The sequence below is a fragment of the Sciurus vulgaris genome, assembly GCF_902686455.1.
Source record: "Sciurus vulgaris genome assembly, chromosome: 8".
Taxonomy (NCBI): Eukaryota; Metazoa; Chordata; class Mammalia; order Rodentia; family Sciuridae; genus Sciurus; species Sciurus vulgaris.
The window spans coordinates 69,869,575-69,889,631 of NC_136468.1; the positions used below are offsets into that span (position 1 = coordinate 69,869,575).

General features: G+C 36.1%; 1 protein-coding gene across 3 annotated transcripts; it reads left to right on the forward strand.

Annotated features, from left to right (window-relative positions):
• The first annotated feature begins 1,959 nt into the window (after positions 1-1,959).
• Positions 1,960-18,457, forward strand: CBLL1 (Cbl proto-oncogene like 1). Of its 3 annotated transcripts, none has more exons than XM_079152442.1 (6): positions 1,960-2,674; positions 8,305-8,472; positions 12,694-12,791; positions 13,141-13,224; positions 13,801-13,874; positions 16,449-18,457. In XM_079152442.1, the coding sequence occupies exons 1-6, from the start codon at positions 2,620-2,622 to the stop codon at positions 17,482-17,484; spliced, it is 1,515 nt and encodes a 504-aa protein (XP_079008568.1). In that variant the 5' UTR covers positions 1,960-2,619; the 3' UTR covers positions 17,485-18,457. The 3 variants fall into 3 exon arrangements, with proteins under 3 accessions (XP_079008568.1, XP_079008567.1, XP_079008569.1); XM_079152441.1 differs by having other exon boundaries at positions 1,972-2,674; positions 12,691-12,791; XM_079152443.1 differs by lacking the exon at positions 1,960-2,674 and adding an exon at positions 3,253-3,700 and having other exon boundaries at positions 12,691-12,791.
• Positions 18,458-20,057: the final 1,600 nt, after the last annotated feature.

Here is a 20,057-nt window from a genome sequence, read left to right on the forward strand (position 1 = left end):
GAACTTGTGATCCTCCTGCCTCAGCTGCCAAAGTAGCTCATATTATAGGCATGTGACATTACACCGAACTGGATCAGTTCTTTTACGAACTGGTCTTTTGGAAGTGCCAGCATTTTGTCCATGGTTTCTTGGTCAACTGTACTGATTTACTACACCCTTCCCAAATTTAAAATGTTTATTGTTTTTAAATGTATCTTGTTGGATTATGTTGTTTATATAACCACGTTATATATTCTATTCCCAAATCTTACTCTGAAATCTTGCTTTTTCAAGGTTCCCTACAATCTTACCTTACTTTTAATACTCTCAAACATGGATCAAAAGTACAAGTCAAGCTGATTACAGCTCTTAATATAAGCCATAACAATTCTTACATCTGTATCCTTGCTCTTCCCTGAATGATACGCCTGTCATTGCTCTCTTCTCCAAATTTTATCTGTTTATCAAGGTTTAGCTTAAGTTACTTCATACATCTACTTTAATACTCTCAATTCCACTGCTCAGTACTTTCTCTAAATATGGGCAGTATCGCATTTCCTTGAAACATTTAGAGATTATCTGGGTCTTTAAGAGTTTCTATAAGTGCTACTCTGTGTGATCCTTAAGGTAGTGACTATTATTTACACTACTCTTGACTTTTGCAGTCTTAGGCACCACAATTGAAAGAGCAGTAGGAAATGAGGATTATTGCCCTGACTTGGTATTGAGGAAACAAGCTACTGCTCAGTAGTTCTCTGATACTCACTATATTTTTCTGATAGCATAAACAGTACTAAGTAAATGGAAGACTACTAAAACATCTTGAAGACCATTATCTTATAATTTGGAGATTAGTCGTCAATAAGAGGAAAATGGGGCCAGGGTGCCTGTAATCCCAGCAGCTTGGGAGACTGAGGGAGGAGGATCCCAAGTTCAAAGCCAGCTTCAGCAATTTAGTGAGGCCCTAAGCAACTTAGTGAGACCTAGTCTCTAAAAAAAATACAAAAAAGGCGGGGTATGTAGTTAAACACTCCTGGGTTCAATGCCCAGTACCAAACCAAACAAACAAAAAGAGGAAAATATGCACCTTAGTACTTCACATTGTCCACTGCACTGACTTTTCATTTTTATAAACCTTATGTCAGTATCATTCTATATAAATATTTTTTTAAAAATGTTTTAGTTGTAGGCAGACACAATATCTCTGTTTTTATGTAGTGCTGAGGATTGAATCCAGTGCCTTGTATATGTGAGGCAAGTGCTCTACTACTGAGCTCCAGCTCCAGCCCCATATATAAATAAATATAAACATTGACTCTTATTGAAGTAATTGTGACTGATTACAACTTACAAGTCAGTAATAAGGGACATTAGTGGATAGTAATAAAAGTCTCTGTGCATCTCACTTATCAATTTGTCACAGTGCTACTGCATTGGTAAAGTGAGGCAACCACAATTGGGGGGGAATGATTATAGAGCATAATGCAAAAGCAATGTATAAAAAAGTAGCATGTCAAATAAAATGAATGTTTAATATTTGATCAAAGTAAAAATAAGCAACTCTTCTTTGCCAATTTCATAACTTGATACACTATAAAATGCTTATAAAACTTCTAATTTGCAGATTAAATCATTTAAAATACAATTTAAATTGTATGCAGTGGTGTATACTTATAATCCCAGTGAAGTTTGAGGCCAGGCTTGGCAACTTAGTGAGGTCTTAAGGACACCCTGTCTCAAAATAAAAAATTAAAAGGGCTGGGGATGTGGCTCAGTGGTTAAACACCTCTGGGTTCAATCCCCAGTACCTCCTCCCCAAGTACAATTTTTAATTCTTTAGCATCAGCAGACACTAATAATAACATTATTCTGAACCGAGATTTGCATCAACCTTAATTTTAATTGATAGATCAGTTTGATAGGGGGAAAAGAGCACTTTCTGGGAGGAAACTACTTTCCAGAAAACACTAAATTGGTGAATAATAGTCGACCATATCAGCACCACATTTAGAGAAATTGGGAGGCATGGGGGAAGTGTTTTAAGTTTCCCCCAGACTCCAAGCAATAATACCAAAATTGAAAACATCCTGAAAAACACTTAATAGTCCGGAACTTCACATTTTAACAAAAGCAAGAATGACTTTTATTCATAAATATCCATGTACTCCAGAGTATAAGTACAATCTCGTATATAAAAAAACTGCAGATAAAGTGGGACTTTAAAAAGATCCCACTAAAACAATCACAAATTAACACGGTGCAGTTACAGTACTGATCATCATAGTTATTTGTTACAGTATATCCACATAGATATAGCTCATTGCTACACAACTTTATTAGGAATTCAGTACCGTGAAGACATTTCTGTAAGAGGCCAATATAATAATCTTTTATTGATCTAGAAATTCTGGCACTGAAAGTGTGAATAACCCAAAGTAATGATGTCGTCACCAAGGGACAAGAATAGAACCCAAATCCCTTGACTCCCAAGCTTGTGTTTTCCACTAATTGTGCTCCTTTCTAGTCATCTGAGGGCATCAAGTGTAAAGAGTTAGGGAGTGGACACAAATAAGTCTGCGAGGTGGAGACTGCACTGGAGGTCCTAAGGAATCGCCATTTGACACTTTCCTTTTGTTTTGGATGAGCGAGATGAAAGCAGCAACCACAAACCCCTGGGACCAAGAACTGGAACTAGGTACTGCCTGTTGTGGTTAACTCTCTCTTCCTCCTGTGAAACCTTTCCTTTTTAACCTCTCTTCCGGCCAAGCCCTAGCGTTCTCTTCACCTCCCTAGGCTCATCCCCTCTTCTTTAGCCTCACTCTGCACGTTACTGCTGGTGTCCCAGAAAGAGGAGGCAAAGGCGCCCCGCTCGCCCTCGACCTGGCACTGCCCACTCCTTTAGGTATCGGAGGGATTCGTAGCGCCACCAGCATTTCCCTAGATAATGAATGGTAGTCAAGCATTATAAACGTGTTTTAACTGTTAGAGGAACTTCGGAAGTGGGGTCGGGGGCATATACCACGTCTGCTCTGCTTGGGTCTAGGTAGCTCGTCACGACAATGCCACATTTAGACAATAAGCACAGAGCCTCCCTCTAGCTGGGAGTTTTCCCCAGCTCGACCATTCCCTGGGCAGCCTCCCACTGGAGGACGCCTGCCGGAGCGCGCTGTTTACACTTTTCCTAGACCTGGTGGAGGAGAGAGGAAAAAAAAAAAAAAAAGCGCTCGTGGACCCTGGGGGATTCCAAACCGTTACTCCGCCCGCCGGGGTGGGGCCAGCCCAACGGCCGAGCATGCGCGCTGAGCCAGCCGGTTCCAGGGCACTACAAGTCCCACAAGGCAACTCAATGTGTGGGCGGGCGTCCGCCTTACCTGCCGCGAGCTTATTCCTCTGGCTACTACCGCTTTCCCCGCCCCCCGGTTCCCACCGGTGTCCTTCCCACGCTAAAGGCTACTTCCTCTTGAAGCAAAAGAGAAGCCTTAACAACCTCGATACCGAAGCTCCTGGCTGCGCTCGCCTCTGCCTGGACTATGCCTGACTCTCTCATCAGAGAGGGGTGGTGGAAGCGCAAGAAGGAAGTTCTTGCAGGCCAAAGTGGGGCAACCCGGTCGCACTTCCGCCTCCTGGGCTCCGGAAGGTAGCGCGCACGCGCTCGCGCGACTTCGGCTCGGTTGACTTCCGCTCCCACTGTGCCCTGCGAGCCGAATCATGGATCACACTGGTAAGGAGGCGGAGGCAGTGGGGGTCCCAGTTTCATGCCCCCTTGGCTGGTCTGGGACTGGTCGCCCAGCGGGCAAAAGGGGTTACGCTTGCCCCACAGCACGGGGGTGTGGCGGTGAGAAAGAAATCTCATAGACCCCCTTCCCGTGCCCGGTAGGGCCTGCTGCTTCCCGGCCTACCCTCCGGTGCGCTACCTCCATCCTCGGTGCCGGCAACTGCCGCTTCTCTGTCTGGTTCTGCTGAGCTTGGGGCTGGCACAGTGGGCGGCGCAGGCTTTCTGGGAAGGGGCGAGCGCCAGCTCTTTTTTTTTTAAAACTCTACAGGGTTGCTCTGCCCTAGTTACAGGGTACTGGCGGGTGGATACCATTGGGAATTGAAGCCTCCTTGAGCTGGGAGTAAGTCGAAGACTTCCTGCTCTCAGCTTTAGGCGGGTGTTGCAGTAGTTACTTCTTGTATTGTCTCTCCGGTCCTTCATGGACTAGAGGTTACAGAAGGGAGTCGGATGTAGTTTTCCAATTCATAACCAGAGCAGCTAGGAATTTTCACCTAAGCCCAAAGCATCCCCACACTTCGGCTGTGGTCCTTTCTCATCATCATTTGAGGCCACTTCCATAGGAACACTTAAGACGAAGACATTCTCATCCCTTTCGCCAAGAGTTGCTCCACCTTTTAGGTGTTATGAGCTTTGCTTTCTTGTGGTTATTGGAAATTGAATGAGTGCACTTGAAGTTAGTAGTGCTTCAGTTATGTCGACCATAGCACATGTAGGGGGGAATAGATTTTTCTTAAGCATTGATTGGAATGCCCTCAATCATCAAATACATATTTAATTATGTAATTGTGCGTGTGTATGTACATGTTTATTTATGTCAGATATATCTGGATACTTGCAGGCCTGGAGATGGAATGATGGAACTAGCAATAGAACTGAGTCCTTTTCCTTGTGGAAATTACATCCTACTGGGGAAGACAGACACACACCTCTTATGTGTGTGTGTGTGTGTGTGTGTGTTTAACTCATTGTTTACAGATTATGGTTATGGTGAGTGCCTTGAAGAAAAACAAATGCTGCAGAGTAGGAAGTTTCAGAGAGAGAGTGGTCAGGGTAGGTCTTTCTGGAAAGGTAATAGTTGAGACTCATGGATAAGAAAAATGTAGCCATGTAATAAAACAGGAGGAAGAACATTTTCAGCAAGTTCAGAGACTCCAGTATAGAAAAATGTAAAGAATGCTATTTGGTTATGGCCTCGTTGGCAAGGGAAAAAGAGCCCTAAGTTGAGATTGAAAAAGAAGGCTAAGTCACCACCTTCAGGACTTTGAAAGGTACAGGAAAGAGTTTAATTTTAGTTTGAGGGAATATGAAGTCTCTGAATAGAAGTAAAAGAAAGAAAATAACCGTAAAAAATGTATAATGACTATTCTGTGGAAGTCAATAATAGGAAATAGACAATTTAGGAGGTGATTGTAGTAGACCAGGAGGGAAGCTTGGTTTAGTGAAAATGGAGTAATGGAGTGCTTGCCTAACATGCAGTGCACAATGTTGAATCCCCTGCATCACCACCACCATAAGGAAAGGTGGAGGGAGGTGGAATGAGGAGAGAGAAAGGGTAGATGCAATAAATGTTTTGGTGATAGAGTTCAAGCACCTACTAATGCATTGATTTTGAGGTATCTGAGAGAAATGAGAAATGCCTGAGTTTCTGGTTTGAGCATCTTGGTCGTGCATGGAACTAATTCAGAAGAAAAAGGAGAAAAACAATTTTTTAAAAGTGTAATTAGGAATTTGGGAACAAGAATATGGTTTTGGATTGCTGAGTATGAGACGTGTATTGGTATAGGATGGGAGATACCAAATGGAGATCAGAGGAAAGATATGAACTGAAAATACATATTCAGAAGTTAATACCTTATAGTTGATATAAAACTTGAGCATGGGTGAGATCATTTAGTGAGAGACATACAGAAGAGAAGATGGTCTAGAATCAGGCTCTAAGGAATTCCAGAATTTGGAAGATGTAGAGTTGAAACTCTGGGTTATTGAAGGTAGGGTAACAAATGTTGAGTTTTAGCAAAATGTTTCTTCTTTGGTCTTATTACTGGAATTGGGAGTGAAGTCCCTTTCACAGTTTAGAAGCTGTTATGTTAGGAAATCTGAAAAAGGATGAATGTGTAAGAGTCTTTATTATCCTAATTTTCTAAGTTAAAAGGTTACATGGAAAGTAAAAGTTAATTTCTTTGTGAGGCATTCTCCTTAATGTTTCATATCAAAAGACAGTACCAAATGCTATACATTAATTGTGAGGAAAGAACTTTTGCATAAGTTTTAGATATTCTTGACGCTTATAAACATGAACTTGATGACGATCACAAATAAGCCATTGACAAATGAGAAAATGTTAGCTAGTTAGTTGAAGACATCACAACAGAATAGGCATTTTGAGAATGATTTTAAGATCAGAATTGAGGTTTTTGGAAGAGTTGGTGAAACCCTTGAGTATTATGCAGAAATAACCCATTATATGGTCATGCTTAAAATTGAAATATAAAATGAAGGTGTTTTGAGGAGAAAAAGTTTTCCAGGAAACAACACTTGATTCATTCTTTGGTCAGTCAGATGCATTATTGAATTTAACACCTTTGTAAAGTAACTTAAATTTTGTAAAATATTTCTTGGTTCCTTTTATTCAAGATAAAAATCCTAAACCTTTTTGAGCTACATAGTAAAACATGCTATTCCTTGTAAGGAGGATTTACCTTAAATAGCCAGTTATTCTTAGTTTTCTCTTTGAGTAATATCTAAGAACTTTGTTATTATTGGCTTTATGTTTAGTTATTATATTAAAAAAGAAATTACACTGTATATTTTGATTCTTAATTTAAAAAAACACAAAGAAAAAAGTCCCTCAAACAATCCTAGATTGTTATCACTATGAAGGGTTCTACTTTATAACTTGCAATTTGTGAAGCAAGCATCAAAGTTTTAAGGGGCAGCAAGCTCTTGAATATGGTAAGCTGGCTACGTGAGGAACAAGAGACCTCACATGTTCAGGGTGGTGGGAAAAGAACTTGTAATGAAATGTTAGTATTTTCATTCACAAAGGTGAAACCCTTAAGAATCCTTTTAATGCTGAAGGACAACTTTAGCTCTTTTATAGTTCATTGGAAAGTCAGGAGTACTTTTAAGAAAAATGTTATTCAGTCATCTGTCTTTTGGCTGTTGAATTGCTTTAAGTACTTTTACATAAATAAGCAAAGGCAGTGAAAATGAATGAAATACAGTAATCAACTTGTTGGTTCATTTAGTGAAATGTTAAGAAAGTTGATAAAGCTGAAAAAGTTGAATTTATTCTAATTCAGGAATTTAACCAGGTAATCCCTTTTCCATGATTTTTTTTTTCAGGGATTAGCTATTAAAAGAGTAGAAAGTAGACTGAAAAATTATTTAATCATTAATACAAAAAGTGTAAATAAATGTGAATTTAATATGTGTCTATAATACAGCCTTGGAGGTCATTGGTGTTAGGTTACTACTTCCACATTTGTCTTTACTGATACTTAATATGGACAGTTGGTTTATTTTGATTGTAATATTTTTTGCAGAGGCAGTTACAAAACTTTGTTCAATAACATGTTTAAATTTTTGTTTCTTTGCATTTCTCATTTTAGAGCATTTTCCTTTTTGTCTCTAGGTTAAGTTGAATATTTTCTGTGTTATATCTTTTCATGTGCTTGATGAACAAAGATAACTCTTTAAGCCTTACATGAGTTGGTTCTATGAAATAATAATGAAATATAATTTATTTCATGGATGATAACAAGCAGAGATCTCTTTTGTTTAGATTTAGATGGAGTTAGAAACCTTGCATCCTCCTGGATTATAATTTTCCATTACAGTGCTAATACTAACTCAGTGTATCTCTGGAAATGCTACAGTAAAAACATTGCATGTTTCTGTTACTACATTGTATAATAAATTTTTACTGTATTTCTGAACACTTTTTAGAAGAACCATTTTAGGCTTAAGGAAATAATCTCCTTTTTAAAACTGACTTCATTTTCAGATGCATTATTTAATTTTGCCTTCATCAGGGTTAGTTTTTTGTTCACAGTTTTATTGGTTGCCCTGTTGTGTAAACTTAGCAAATTTATTGAATGCCTACTTGGCATGCTTGATGATCAGACAGGAGATAGGGACAGTTTTGTTTCTTTTCCTTTTTTTTTTTTTTAATTAAAAAAAATTTCTTATACTTTAAGCAGAGGTTCTTATCTTGGGTTCATGAAGTCTTTTATGTTTCTGTAAACTATGGAATTATATGAAAAGTTTTATTGTTCACTTTTCTAGGAGAGATAAAGGTTCTATAGCTTTATCAGTTTTCGATAGGGTTCCATGTCTCAAAAAAGGGTTGAAAAGCATTGCTTTAAAGGTTTATCCGAAATAAAGAAAATTAGCAGTAAATTTATGTTAATGTAATATTTAAAATCAGGACCAACATTGTTAATCCTTGGTCATGTCGATTGTGTTGTTTTAATGCCTGAGATGAAATAATCTTTAAAAAGAAAACCTAAAAAAAATTAACTTTCTTTCCCCCCCCCCCCCCGACATAGACAATGAGTTACAAGGCACTAATAGTTCTGGATCATTGGGTGGTCTTGATGTTCGCAGACGAATACCTATAAAACTTATCTCCAAACAAGCAAACAAAGCCAAACCTGCACCTCGAACTCAAAGAAATATAAACAGGATGCCTGCAAAGGCTCCACCTGGTGATGAAGGTAATTTGTTTCACCTAATATGTTCAACAGTCTTTTTGTTTATCTGATTGCACCATATAGTCTATTTACGTATGGCTACCTTTTATTTATTTTTTAATCTTACATATTCTCAGCCTTTGTATTTCATTTTGGCATATTTTATGCTTTTTTTCTCCCTTTAAAAGTTTTCTGTTTACAAATAAACCTAAATAGTATTCCAGAAAGCATAATATAAAAGTAAAATTAGTTCTTCTCCCTCTATAATCCTTCTTTCCAAAGATAATCTTTATTAAGATTCTTGTACAAAAGTAGTTTTTTCCCTAGGTAGTTTCTCATATAATGTGCATTTTTTTTATTTTATTTTTTTTTAAGTTGCAAATGGACACAGTATCTTTATTTTATTTATTTTTATGTGTTCCTGAGGATTGAATCCAGTGCCTAGATAATTGCTCTACCTCTGAGCTATAACCCCAGTACTGTAATGTGCATTTGACATTTTGCCTTATCAGTACATACAGACATACCTCATTTAAAAAAATAGGTTTGGCTAGTGCTCGGGAGACTGAAGCAGGAGGATGGAGAGTTCAAAGCTAGCTTCATCTATTTAGTGAGGCCCTAAGCAACTCAGACCTTGTCTGTAAATAAAATATATAAAAGGGCTGGGGATGTGGCTCAGTGGTAAAGTGCCCCTGGGTTCAATCCCTAGTACCAAAAAAACAAAACCAAAAAACCCAATAGGTTTGTGTATTTCATTTATGATGTACCATAATTTATTCAGCAAATTTTCTACTTTTTTTCCTCTAACAGTGGTACAGTAAATGTTTGTATATACAACTTAATACTTTGCAAAAAGTTTGGACATTTAAAAACTTGATAATATACATTTTAGAATTTGACACATATTGTCAAATTGGTCTTCAGAAAAAGTATATTAGTTTATGTTCCCACACATCAATATCTGATATTATTAACTTAATTTTTTTTTTGTTTTAATATAAATTTCTTTAATTATATGTAAGATTGTATATCTTTTCATAATATTGGTCATTTCTTTTGCCTAAGTTTTTTCTATTCATATTCTTTCCAGTTTTTCTTTTTGACAGTCTTTTCTCTGATTTTAATGAAATTTTAGAAAATTAATGCAGTTGACCATTTGTTATTTTTATTCTCCATTTCCTTTTTGAATTTTATTTGAATAAAATTTTTATTTGTAAAGATCTTGAAGATTTTATGTAGCCAGATAATTAGTCTACCTATTAGGACTTTTGAGTTTTAAGACGTTCTTTAAAAGGCCTTCCCTTATTCTATGAGTATAAAAGTTTTCCTGTCTTACTATTATGCAGAGGTCAGTAAACTGGCCAGTGGGCCACACCTGGTCCTGTTTTTATAAATAAAGTTATCACAACACAACCATGATCATTCATTTAAGTTTTGTCTGTGGCTGCATTGTTTCCTACTATAATGGCAGAGTTGAGTATTTGCAATAGAGACGAGATGGCCCACATACCCTAAAATATTTATGGTCTGGCCTTTTACAGAAAAAGTTTGCTAATCCCTGTTTTGGGACGTTTATGGATATGTGTTTGGTGGTGGTTATTATTATTATTATTATTCATTTTTTTGGTACTGGGGATTGAGCCTAGGGCATTTACCATGAACTACATGACTAGTGCACCTCTCCCCGCTTTTTTAAAAATTTTGAGACAAGGTCTCACTAGGTTGCTTAGGGCCTTGCAGAATTGTTAAGGCCTCGGATTTAAGCTTTCTAAGTTGCTGGGATTATAGATGTGTGCCACCATGCCTGGCTGTGTTTGGCTATTAAAAACAAACCATCAAAAACACCTAACAGAAAGTGTAGAGTAGAAACTTATTTTTCTCCATATCAGCCATTTTGCCAACCATTGATTAGTGTGTATTTTCCTTTCTGAATAGGATTCTTCCCTTTAATATGTTAAAGTTCTAGCTGGGCATGGTGGTAAATGCCTGTAATCTCAGTGGCTCTGGAGGCTGAGGCAGAATGATCCAGAGTTCAAAGCCAGCCTCAGCAAAAGAGAGGTGCTAAGCAACTCTGTGAGACCCAGTCTCTACAGAAATGACAAAATAGGGCTGGGAGTGTGGCTCAGGGGTCGAGTGCCCCTGAGTTAAATCCCAGGTACCAAAAATAAAACAACAAAATGAAGTTCTAAAAGTAGTTATGTTTCTAGATTTTCTATTCTAGCAGTCTTTTTTATTTTAAGAATCAGACTGTTCTAGTTACCTTATAAAATAGTTACATGATTTCTTTTAAGGTAGTTTTTTCTCCTACCTAAAGAAATCTTCTTGAAGATGAAACATTGTAAATCATGGTGGTAAAGCTGGGTTATAGCTCAATTAATAAAGCAATGAAAAATAAGAGTGGTTGCAACCTAGGGCAGCTACTATGCTTTCTAGGCTCCCTTTCCCTTTTTTAAAAAAAGTAATATTTAATATTTTAAACTAAACATGATATACAGTAATTTTGTCTTAATAGTCCAAACAATGCAAAAGAGCTAAAATCTCCCATGTTTCCTCTTAGGTGTTCCCTCCTTATCCCCAATCCTACAACTCTCTCTAGAGGGGATTACTGTTAAAAGTTTCTCTTAATAGCTTAAACTGAGGTTGAAGGTAATGAATGTATACTTTGGATTCACTTACTTGGAATTCTTAAGAAATTAATTTTTCCCCCTAAGGCATTGATCAAAAAAGGGAGTTTTGGGTGCTAGTATGTTATCTGTACAAATATTTAATTTAATGGGGTACTGGTTAAGCCACTCTGAAAAGTCACAATGTACTTCTCATTTCCTTGGTCACTTATCTTGGTAATTTTCTGTGTTTCCAGCAATAATTTTCTTTATTTTGAATTTTAAATGACAACAGCTTTTATGAGGTGTAAGTGACCATATAAGAACCTAGGGTGTAATTGATGAGAAAACCCTTACTTTGAACTATACGTTTGTATTAGAGGTAATTAAATAGCAGTATACTGGAGTATATGAATCAGTTTCACGAAACTCTTGCATCACTCTGTGTGTGTGTGTGTGTGTGTGTGTCCATCCATGTCCGTCCGTCCGTCCGTCCGTCTGTCCATCGGTCCCCGTGTGTCTATCCATCTGTCCGTAGGTGTTGGTATTTAGTCATGTGGGTAAGATTAAAAGTGTGTGTTTTGGCTACTGTATTTACCAGTTCTAAGGCTAAAAGAGAAGCCTTGAAGGAGGGGTATATTTATCTTCTCAGCTTTACTTTAGGAAATTGGATTCTACCTAGAATTTCCATCAGACTATTCATTGGTTTTCTGTGCTTTTGTATGAGATGAAAGGATAGAGAGGATTACTATCTCAGCTTTTTAATTAGGCCAGAGAAGGTGAGACTATTTGTTTTTTTTATTGTCTCAAGTTCACAGATAATAATCATAGAGCTCCTGCTCTTTGGGTGATTAACCAGGGAGAGGTTTTAATTGAAAGGATGAAGTATGAATATATTGATTCTATAGTTAGGCTCGGTGTGGGACTGAGAAGGATTCCTAAGAAAATCTTCATAAGAAAAATTTTGTCATAGAAAATCTTCAGAATTCCTTCTTTTTCTTTATGTTCTTTTGGCAATAAAATCAGTTTATTGCAGCTATCTACTTTTGTAGGCAGATTAGAATAAATGTGGTCAGTGTTTTAAAATATTGTGCAGTGAGCATGATGGTTACAATCAGTAAAGTTTTACACTTGGAGATAATCTGATGAATTGATGAGAGCACTTGAATGGGAATCGAGAGATCTTGGCTATTCTTGGTTTTGCCATTAATTTACCACAACCCCCTTTTAAACACCCCCCCCCCTCCCGCCACCACACACAAACACAGGGGATGGAATCCAGGGGCACTTCTTTGAGACAGGGTCTTGCTAAGTTGTTGAAGTTATCCTTTCATTTAACAATCCTGCTTCACCTTCCCCAGTAGCTGGGATTACAGGTGTGTGCTACCATGCCTGTCTCTTCCACTAATCTTGTATGTTGAATTATTGAGTATACTGCAATTATAAAGTAATAGGATGGACTAGATGATCACTTTTTAGCTGGTGTTTTAAACTAGTCTCAGTTATCTTATTTTTAGAAGAACTTTGAAAGACATAAGATGGGCTTTTCAGTGAATAGGCCTTTTTTGTCATGTATATGTAGTTCCCAAATGAAATTTAAAATTTGAAAAGTTAATGGGTAACATTCTTTTTTTCTCAGAAGGATTTGATTATAATGAAGAAGAGCGGTATGACTGTAAAGGGGGCGAACTGTTTGGAAATCAGCGAAGATTTCCTGGACACCTTTTTTGGGACTTTAAGGTATAATTAAAAATAAAAAATAAAGTATTAAATAGTTGAAATGCATAATTTGTGAAGAATGTCTTTTATGAATTTTTAATATCTGTGATCATACACAAATCACTTGCTTATTAATGCCAGGTTTCCATTATTTTAAAAAATAATTTGAGGTGAGTTTCATTGAAGTCAAATAAAATTGATAACCACTATTTAAGAAGAAAAACAAACTAATGGTAGGTGATGTGAGGATTAAACTAAGAAACCTCTTATTGTTATAAAAAGGTTTATAAAATTATAACCATACCATTGTATGAATTATGAAATTTTTAGAATTGCATAAAAGGAAATTTTAATTGTATCATTTCAACAGATCAACATCTTAGGTGAAAAGGATGATACACCAGTTCATTTCTGTGACAAATGTGGATTGCCTATTAAAATCTATGGACGAATGGTAAGTATAATTAAATTAAATCCTAATTTTGTGAATTAGGCATTTGTATAGAGGTAGAAATTTAAGTGGATGGGTTTTCACTGTTTAATAACTACGTTTTTAACATTTTAGGTATGAAATATATAAGTGAAGTTTTATGAAGAGAATACAACAAATTTAATATAATTGTTATATACTACTTTAGAGTAGTTTCAGGAGAAACAAGATAAAACATGTTACAGTGATCTTCATGAATTTTTAACCAGCAGGGACTGTGTTTGAAATTTATAGAACTTACACCTCTAGAAAATGTCAGCAGATATATGTATACATTATGTATAATGTATGTATACATAATAATAATTATGTATACATTATTAAGAAAGGGGCCAAAGTTTCAACACATTCTCAAAGCCTTTGTGATTAAAAAAAAGGTGTTAGCTATTGCTTTTATACAGTTAATACTTCTTAAATGTTCATTTTAACAGTTTTCATGTGCTTTCTATATATAGGTCACTATGCTTATTGTTATTTTTTTTTTTTTGGAAATATTTTAAGTAATTCCAGTATGCTTAACTATAATGTCTTTATTTACAGATTCCATGCAAGCATGTTTTTTGCTATGACTGTGCTATTTTACATGAAAAAAAGGGAGATAAGATGTGTCCAGGGTAAGATAAGGTCATCTTTACATTTTTAATTGGTAAAGTTTGTGGTGTAATGATTTATAAAGGATTAAAGGTCAGGGTGTGATGTAAATCAGGCAAAGTACCAAATATGTAGACATGGTTAAAGGCCTCAGTCTTCTTAAGATGATGGGAAGCCACCATCAGTCAACGTAAATTGGCCCAAATGATAAAATCTCTGTGCCATCATAGTTAGTATTCTAAACCAAAAGCAATTATTTTCTTGCTTGCTTTTCATAGACTCAAACAGGTTATGAAGAACTGAGTCCATTTAGTCCAAAGAACGATGTCTTTTTGTTTTTTTTTTTTTTGTTCTTTTCCTCTTTCTCGCTAGAGAGGCAGTTTAGTAAGAACAGAGATGCCTGGAATTAGAATTCTTGAATTCAAATTCCTGTTCTGCCATTTATTTGCTGTGTGACATAAGCTATTTTTTATTTATAAAATGGGACTGATAATTATACCTACCATCTTAGATTACTTTTAGGATTCATTGAAGACAGATCCATTGATAGATCATAATAACTATATATATATATATATATATATATATATATATATAAGCTATTCAAATATGATTATTATTTAACTTAAGTTAACAAATGAGGAAACAAATTCAACACAGTCATGACATAGACCCAAACAAGTTATGAAGAGCTAGGTCCATTTTGGGATAACCTTAAAGAATTTGAGAATGAAGTAGAAATTTTTATATCAGTTTAGAACCCCTGATAAGGAAGACTTGAGAAAGACTAATAGAAACTTCTTTGGAACAGCCTTAGGATTCTTAGATTCCTTATAACCTCTGTTTGAAGCACTCCAAGGCTTGGAGTATTGGTTGTTAACAAAGCTGTGAAAAATTCGAAGGGAATTGTTGTAGGAAATTGGCATTACTGAGAGAGAGGGGAATGATTGATTGACAACCCATTGATAACTGATTTTCTTGGCTTAAAGTAACGTTATAATATTTGTACTGTGAGTTGAGTATTACGCAGAATTGTAATTCAGAAGAGTTATGAAATTAGAAGCTTACATTGCTTGTTTTGGTTGTTTTCTCTAATGCCTAATTTTCCAACCCAGTGTACATTTACTTTATGTTGTAAATTTAGATTACTTCCTTTGGATAAAGAATTTCATATGTGATAAAGAACAGTATGTAGGGGACATTAAAAACTTTCCTCTCTTAATAAGTATTCCAGTGCTAATGTTTAAAAGGAAATTTAATTTTCAAGGTATTAAATATAACTCTAGCAAGCACCTCACCTGTGTTGTCCTTAGCTATTTTAGGACATGAGCGTATCTGGATTAATATACCCAGATCAGGAACTGGAGTTAAACATTATATATTACTGCTGTTAAGCATCACCCAAAAGAAAGTGTCTCACATCCTGTTAATGTGGAGATGTTTCTGAGTTTATAGTAAAAAATGAGAAGTGTGCTATATGGTCACTCAAGGAAAGCATTTTAGTATCAACAGGAATTGCAGGATGAAAAATAAAACTCAACATCAAGAGTAAAGAGCCATTTAGCCTGACATGGTGACACACCCCTATAATCCCAGTGATTATGGAAGCTGAGGCAGGAGAATCCTAAACTTGAGGCTAGCCTCATCATCTTAGTGAGACCCTGTCTCAAAAAAATATCTAAACATGCAGCACTTAACTGGTGATTAAATACTGTCACTTTCATTATTTGATCCTAAGAATACTCTTTTAAGGTGAAATAGATATAAAAACATTGTGAGTTAGAGTGCATATTTTAATTTCGCTTGACAAATGAGGAAACATTTAAAATGGTTAAATGACTTCCCAATTACAGGGTCAATACTAGCTCCGAGATATTTGAATTTCTAATTCTGTCTTCTTTTCACTATATCACAAAGACTTTAAAGGCAACAGTGTTTAAGTATGAATGAAGAATAGTTATAACTTTGATCCTGAGTCATTAAGAAAATGTTAAGATAAATTTAGTGCTCTGAATTAAAAAAGGCAGGAAGGTATACTACTTTTTAGTAAATTTATCTCACAATTCAAAAAAACTTTTCTTAAGGGACTCTGGTAGTCAAGATTTAAATTTGTTTTTTATGTTTAATGTTAAGAACACTAATGATTAGGATGATATTACCCATTGTTACTGTCCTTGCAGCATCTCCCACTTACTGTCCTCCATTTAGTAGTATTTGCTCAGCAAATACTGCTCAGTAATACAAGTTTGAATTCTTGGTTGTGATAGGTCCTTAGCTTTGTCCTTCCGGGATTTCTTTTTCTTTTTTTTGGCAAATGAATAAAAAGCCACTTTATAAAATAAATTCTAGGTGTTGGGAAGGTCTCCTCTTAAGATATACTCTGCTAATACTATGAAGAGTTCTGAGGTTGACAGAAATAATGATGTTTAGAAACAAGGTGGGGAAACTTGAAGGTTGACTTGGAGTAACTATAACTTTTAATGTGAACCTTTGTTGTGTTTTATATGACATTTTAAAAGTAGGTGTATTTTTTTTAAATAAGTGCATTATTTTTACCTTGTTTTTAGTAAATCAAATTTTTTTCCCTTCTAATTTAGCTGTAGTGATCCTGTGCAGCGAATTGAACAGTGTACACGAGGTTCTCTCTTCATGTGTAGCATTGTTCAAGGGTGCAAGAGAACGTATTTGTCTCAGAGAGACTTACAGGCTCATATCAATCATCGCCATATGAGAGCTGGAAAACCTGTTACCCGTGCTTCACTTGAAAATGTTCATCCTCCTATTGCCCCACCACCAACTGACATCCCTGATCGTTTTATAATGCCACCAGACAAGCACCATATGAGTCATATTCCGCCAAAGCAGCACATCATGATGCCACCACCTCCTTTGCAACATGTGCCCCATGAGCACTATAATCAGCCTCATGAGGATATTCGTGCTCCTCCAGCAGAATTGTCCATGGCTCCACCTCCACCTCGTTCGGTCAGTCAGGAAACCTTTCGCATTTCAACAAGAAAACACAGCAATTTAATAACCGTCCCTATTCAGGATGACTCAAATTCAGGTGCTAGAGAACCACCACCACCTGCCCCAGCACCTGCTCACCATCATCCTGAATATCAGGGTCAACCAGTGGTATCGCACCCTCATCATATTATGCCTCCACAGCAACATTATGCACCACCCCCACCTCCTCCACCACCAATAAGCCATCCAATGCCACATCCTCCCCAGGCTGCAGGTACTCCTCACTTGGTATATAGCCAAGCTCCACCTCCACCAATGACCTCTGCTCCTCCACCAATAACCCCTCCCCCTGGACATATTATTGCCCAGATGCCACCTTATATGAATCATCCTCCTCCAGGACCTCCCCCACCTCAACATGGTGGTCCACCTGTAACTGCACCCCCTCCTCACCATTATAATCCAAATTCTTTACCCCAATTTACTGAAGATCAAGGAACTCTGAGCCCTCCATTTACACAACCAGGGGGAATGAGTCCTGGTATATGGCCTGCACCGAGAGGGCCACCTCCTCCTCCACGAATGCAGGGTCCGCCTTCTCAAACCCCACTTCCTGGACCACATCATCCAGATCAGACAAGATACAGACCTTATTACCAATGATACTAGTATTTTGAACTGAAGATATGAGGAAAAAAACTTAATGTGTAGTCAATCTTTTAATTAAGCTTTGACTGTTGGGGAAGGAAAAGTACCTCTGAGGTGGCTATAAAACACATAGGGTCTTGTCTCTTAAAATGGTTTTAAATCTTGATGTTAGGATTGATTTCAAGTACTATGCTATAGTGCAGATAAGTGACTCAGTTGAGCACGGCTATATTTTAACAACTTTGTTCCCTAGGTGGTAAATTGACCCAGAAGTGACCATTTGTAAAAAAAAAAAAAAAAAAAAATTGAAAAAAAATTCATTGTTTCACTTTCAAAGTATTGCTTTTGTTAAACCCAATGTTTAGTTTTTCTTGTGATACATTTTGTTAACCTGTGTAAAAGGATTAAATTTCAATATGGTTGTAAAAATGCTATTTTTATGTGAATTTAAGTGCAGCCACATACTGTTTTATAAAACCATATGTTTTACCACTAATTTCCCAAAGTTACAATAAAATCCTAGAAGTAAAAATCTAGAATTTGCTATAAGGGCAGACTGTTAAATGATAGAGAATTATTTCACATTTTAGGCACTGAAATTTCATGGTATAGTAAGTATGTAATATACTTTACTTGGATGCCTTTTCATGTTTAGGCAGCCTCAGGAGCACCAAAATACATTGGAATTCCAATACTAAGATATATTTATGTTTGTAATATTAAAAGATATTCTGATTATTTGAAAAGATATGGCCAAAGTATTCAACTCCGTAGGCTCCAAGCTGGTGAGGGGATGCTGTTACTCATTAATGCTTTTTTACTGAATGGTTGGAATCACATGATGCACCACACTTATTAATCTTAAGTAACATTATTTTATAGAACTGTTTAAATGGTGTTTAGATGAAATCTGTTCTACTCTGTTCATTGTCTTAAGCTAAATATTTAGGGCTAAATAGGCTTTATATAAAATCCTCATTTCATGGTAGCTTGATTCTGTGCTTATGTGGGTTCTCGTTTATTGGATTTTAAACTACAATTTGAATGTTGTGGAGGAATTTAAATAATGTATTAATGAAGGATGTTTTCTTGTAATCACAAACTAGCATTTGCTCAGGTTTCATTGCTCTGTGATAAGGGGTTTTCCTCTAACTTGAAACTATTTTCCTTTTCTTTTATTTGGTAAAGCAGTCTAAACATGGAACGTTTTAGCATGGAGTCAACAGTAAAGACTACCAGATAATTTTTGTATTGGAGAAGAGAAAAGTAATGACTAAATTGTGAATTTCAGTGCTTTATAAGGTGCCTTTAGAGTCAGCTTTTGCATTATAGGGGCTTCTTACAGTCCAGCTGAGATGACCACTTACAGTTTATACAGATCTCATATGTATAAATCAACCTTCTTAGGATATTATTGTATATCCTTTGAATAAACCCTGTGAAGTTTTTCCTCCCCCCTAAAATGGTGCATAATATAAACATGACGTGTAGTATGCAGATAACATTTATTAGATAGTTTGTAGTATATAAATTTAGAACATTTCTTTTTGACAGAGGGTAAGCTGATTGCTAATTTACCATTTTATTCTATCAGGAACAGGCAAAACATTCTTGGATGATCAGATGCAAAATCATTTCTGAACTTAGAGCAGAATTTAGAAATAATATAAATGGCCATTTCAACCTTGACTGGCTGAAAATAAGTAATACACTTTTTTCTTAAGCAAGTGGTTTTTCACACTTAGCAGTTTGAAAGTCTAGTTTGTTAATGCACTATTTCTAGTGAGAAATTCTTGTTATTAGAAGCATGGGAGTGAAATAGTGTGAAATGGTGGTGAGTGCATCTATCATATTACTGTAGGTACTTGGACTGGTGCAAACTTGATTCCTTTTCATGCCCCTGTTTAGGAGCTGTTAAAATATTACTGTTAAAATCCAAACCATTCTTTGTTTCTTGTAATTAGAAAAATAGCCAAATTCACTTTAGAGCTTCTCAAATATTTATGAAAAGCTCTCCTGCGCTTATTGAAATTCACTAGCATTGAATGTGGCAAGAAACCACTTCGCCTTTGTTTTGGACAAAAATAATTATCATGATTAAATTCCACATGTTAAGAATTCTTGTAGGCTTTTAAAAATGATTTATTTTTCAGTTATGTTTAAAAAATATGCAGGGAGGCAGATCAGATGAATGTCTTGTAGCGGACAAAAATTTTAAATGGAGTTAGACATGAATTCATCAGTTCATTGTTTGAATGAGGGTGGGTGGGTAGAAGGAAAACAAAATTACTGTTAGTGTTTCTTAAGGAAAAAGATGTGAATCCCAGCCTTATTTCAGGGAAGCCTTTGAAGCTATGATGGACATAAGTCTAAATGTATGTATGTTTCATTATATTGCTCTTAAGACTACTGAGGTGGCAGTTTAATTCTTAAAAACAATAAAATGGAAGCATAAATACTATTTTGCCTAGATGAGTTTTTACCTAATGATTACACGCTTGGGAAAACGCAGAATTTTCCATGTTTATTATAACTTTCCACAGTAAAATCACGTTCACTTTTTTAAAGATTAAAGTCAACAAATTGTA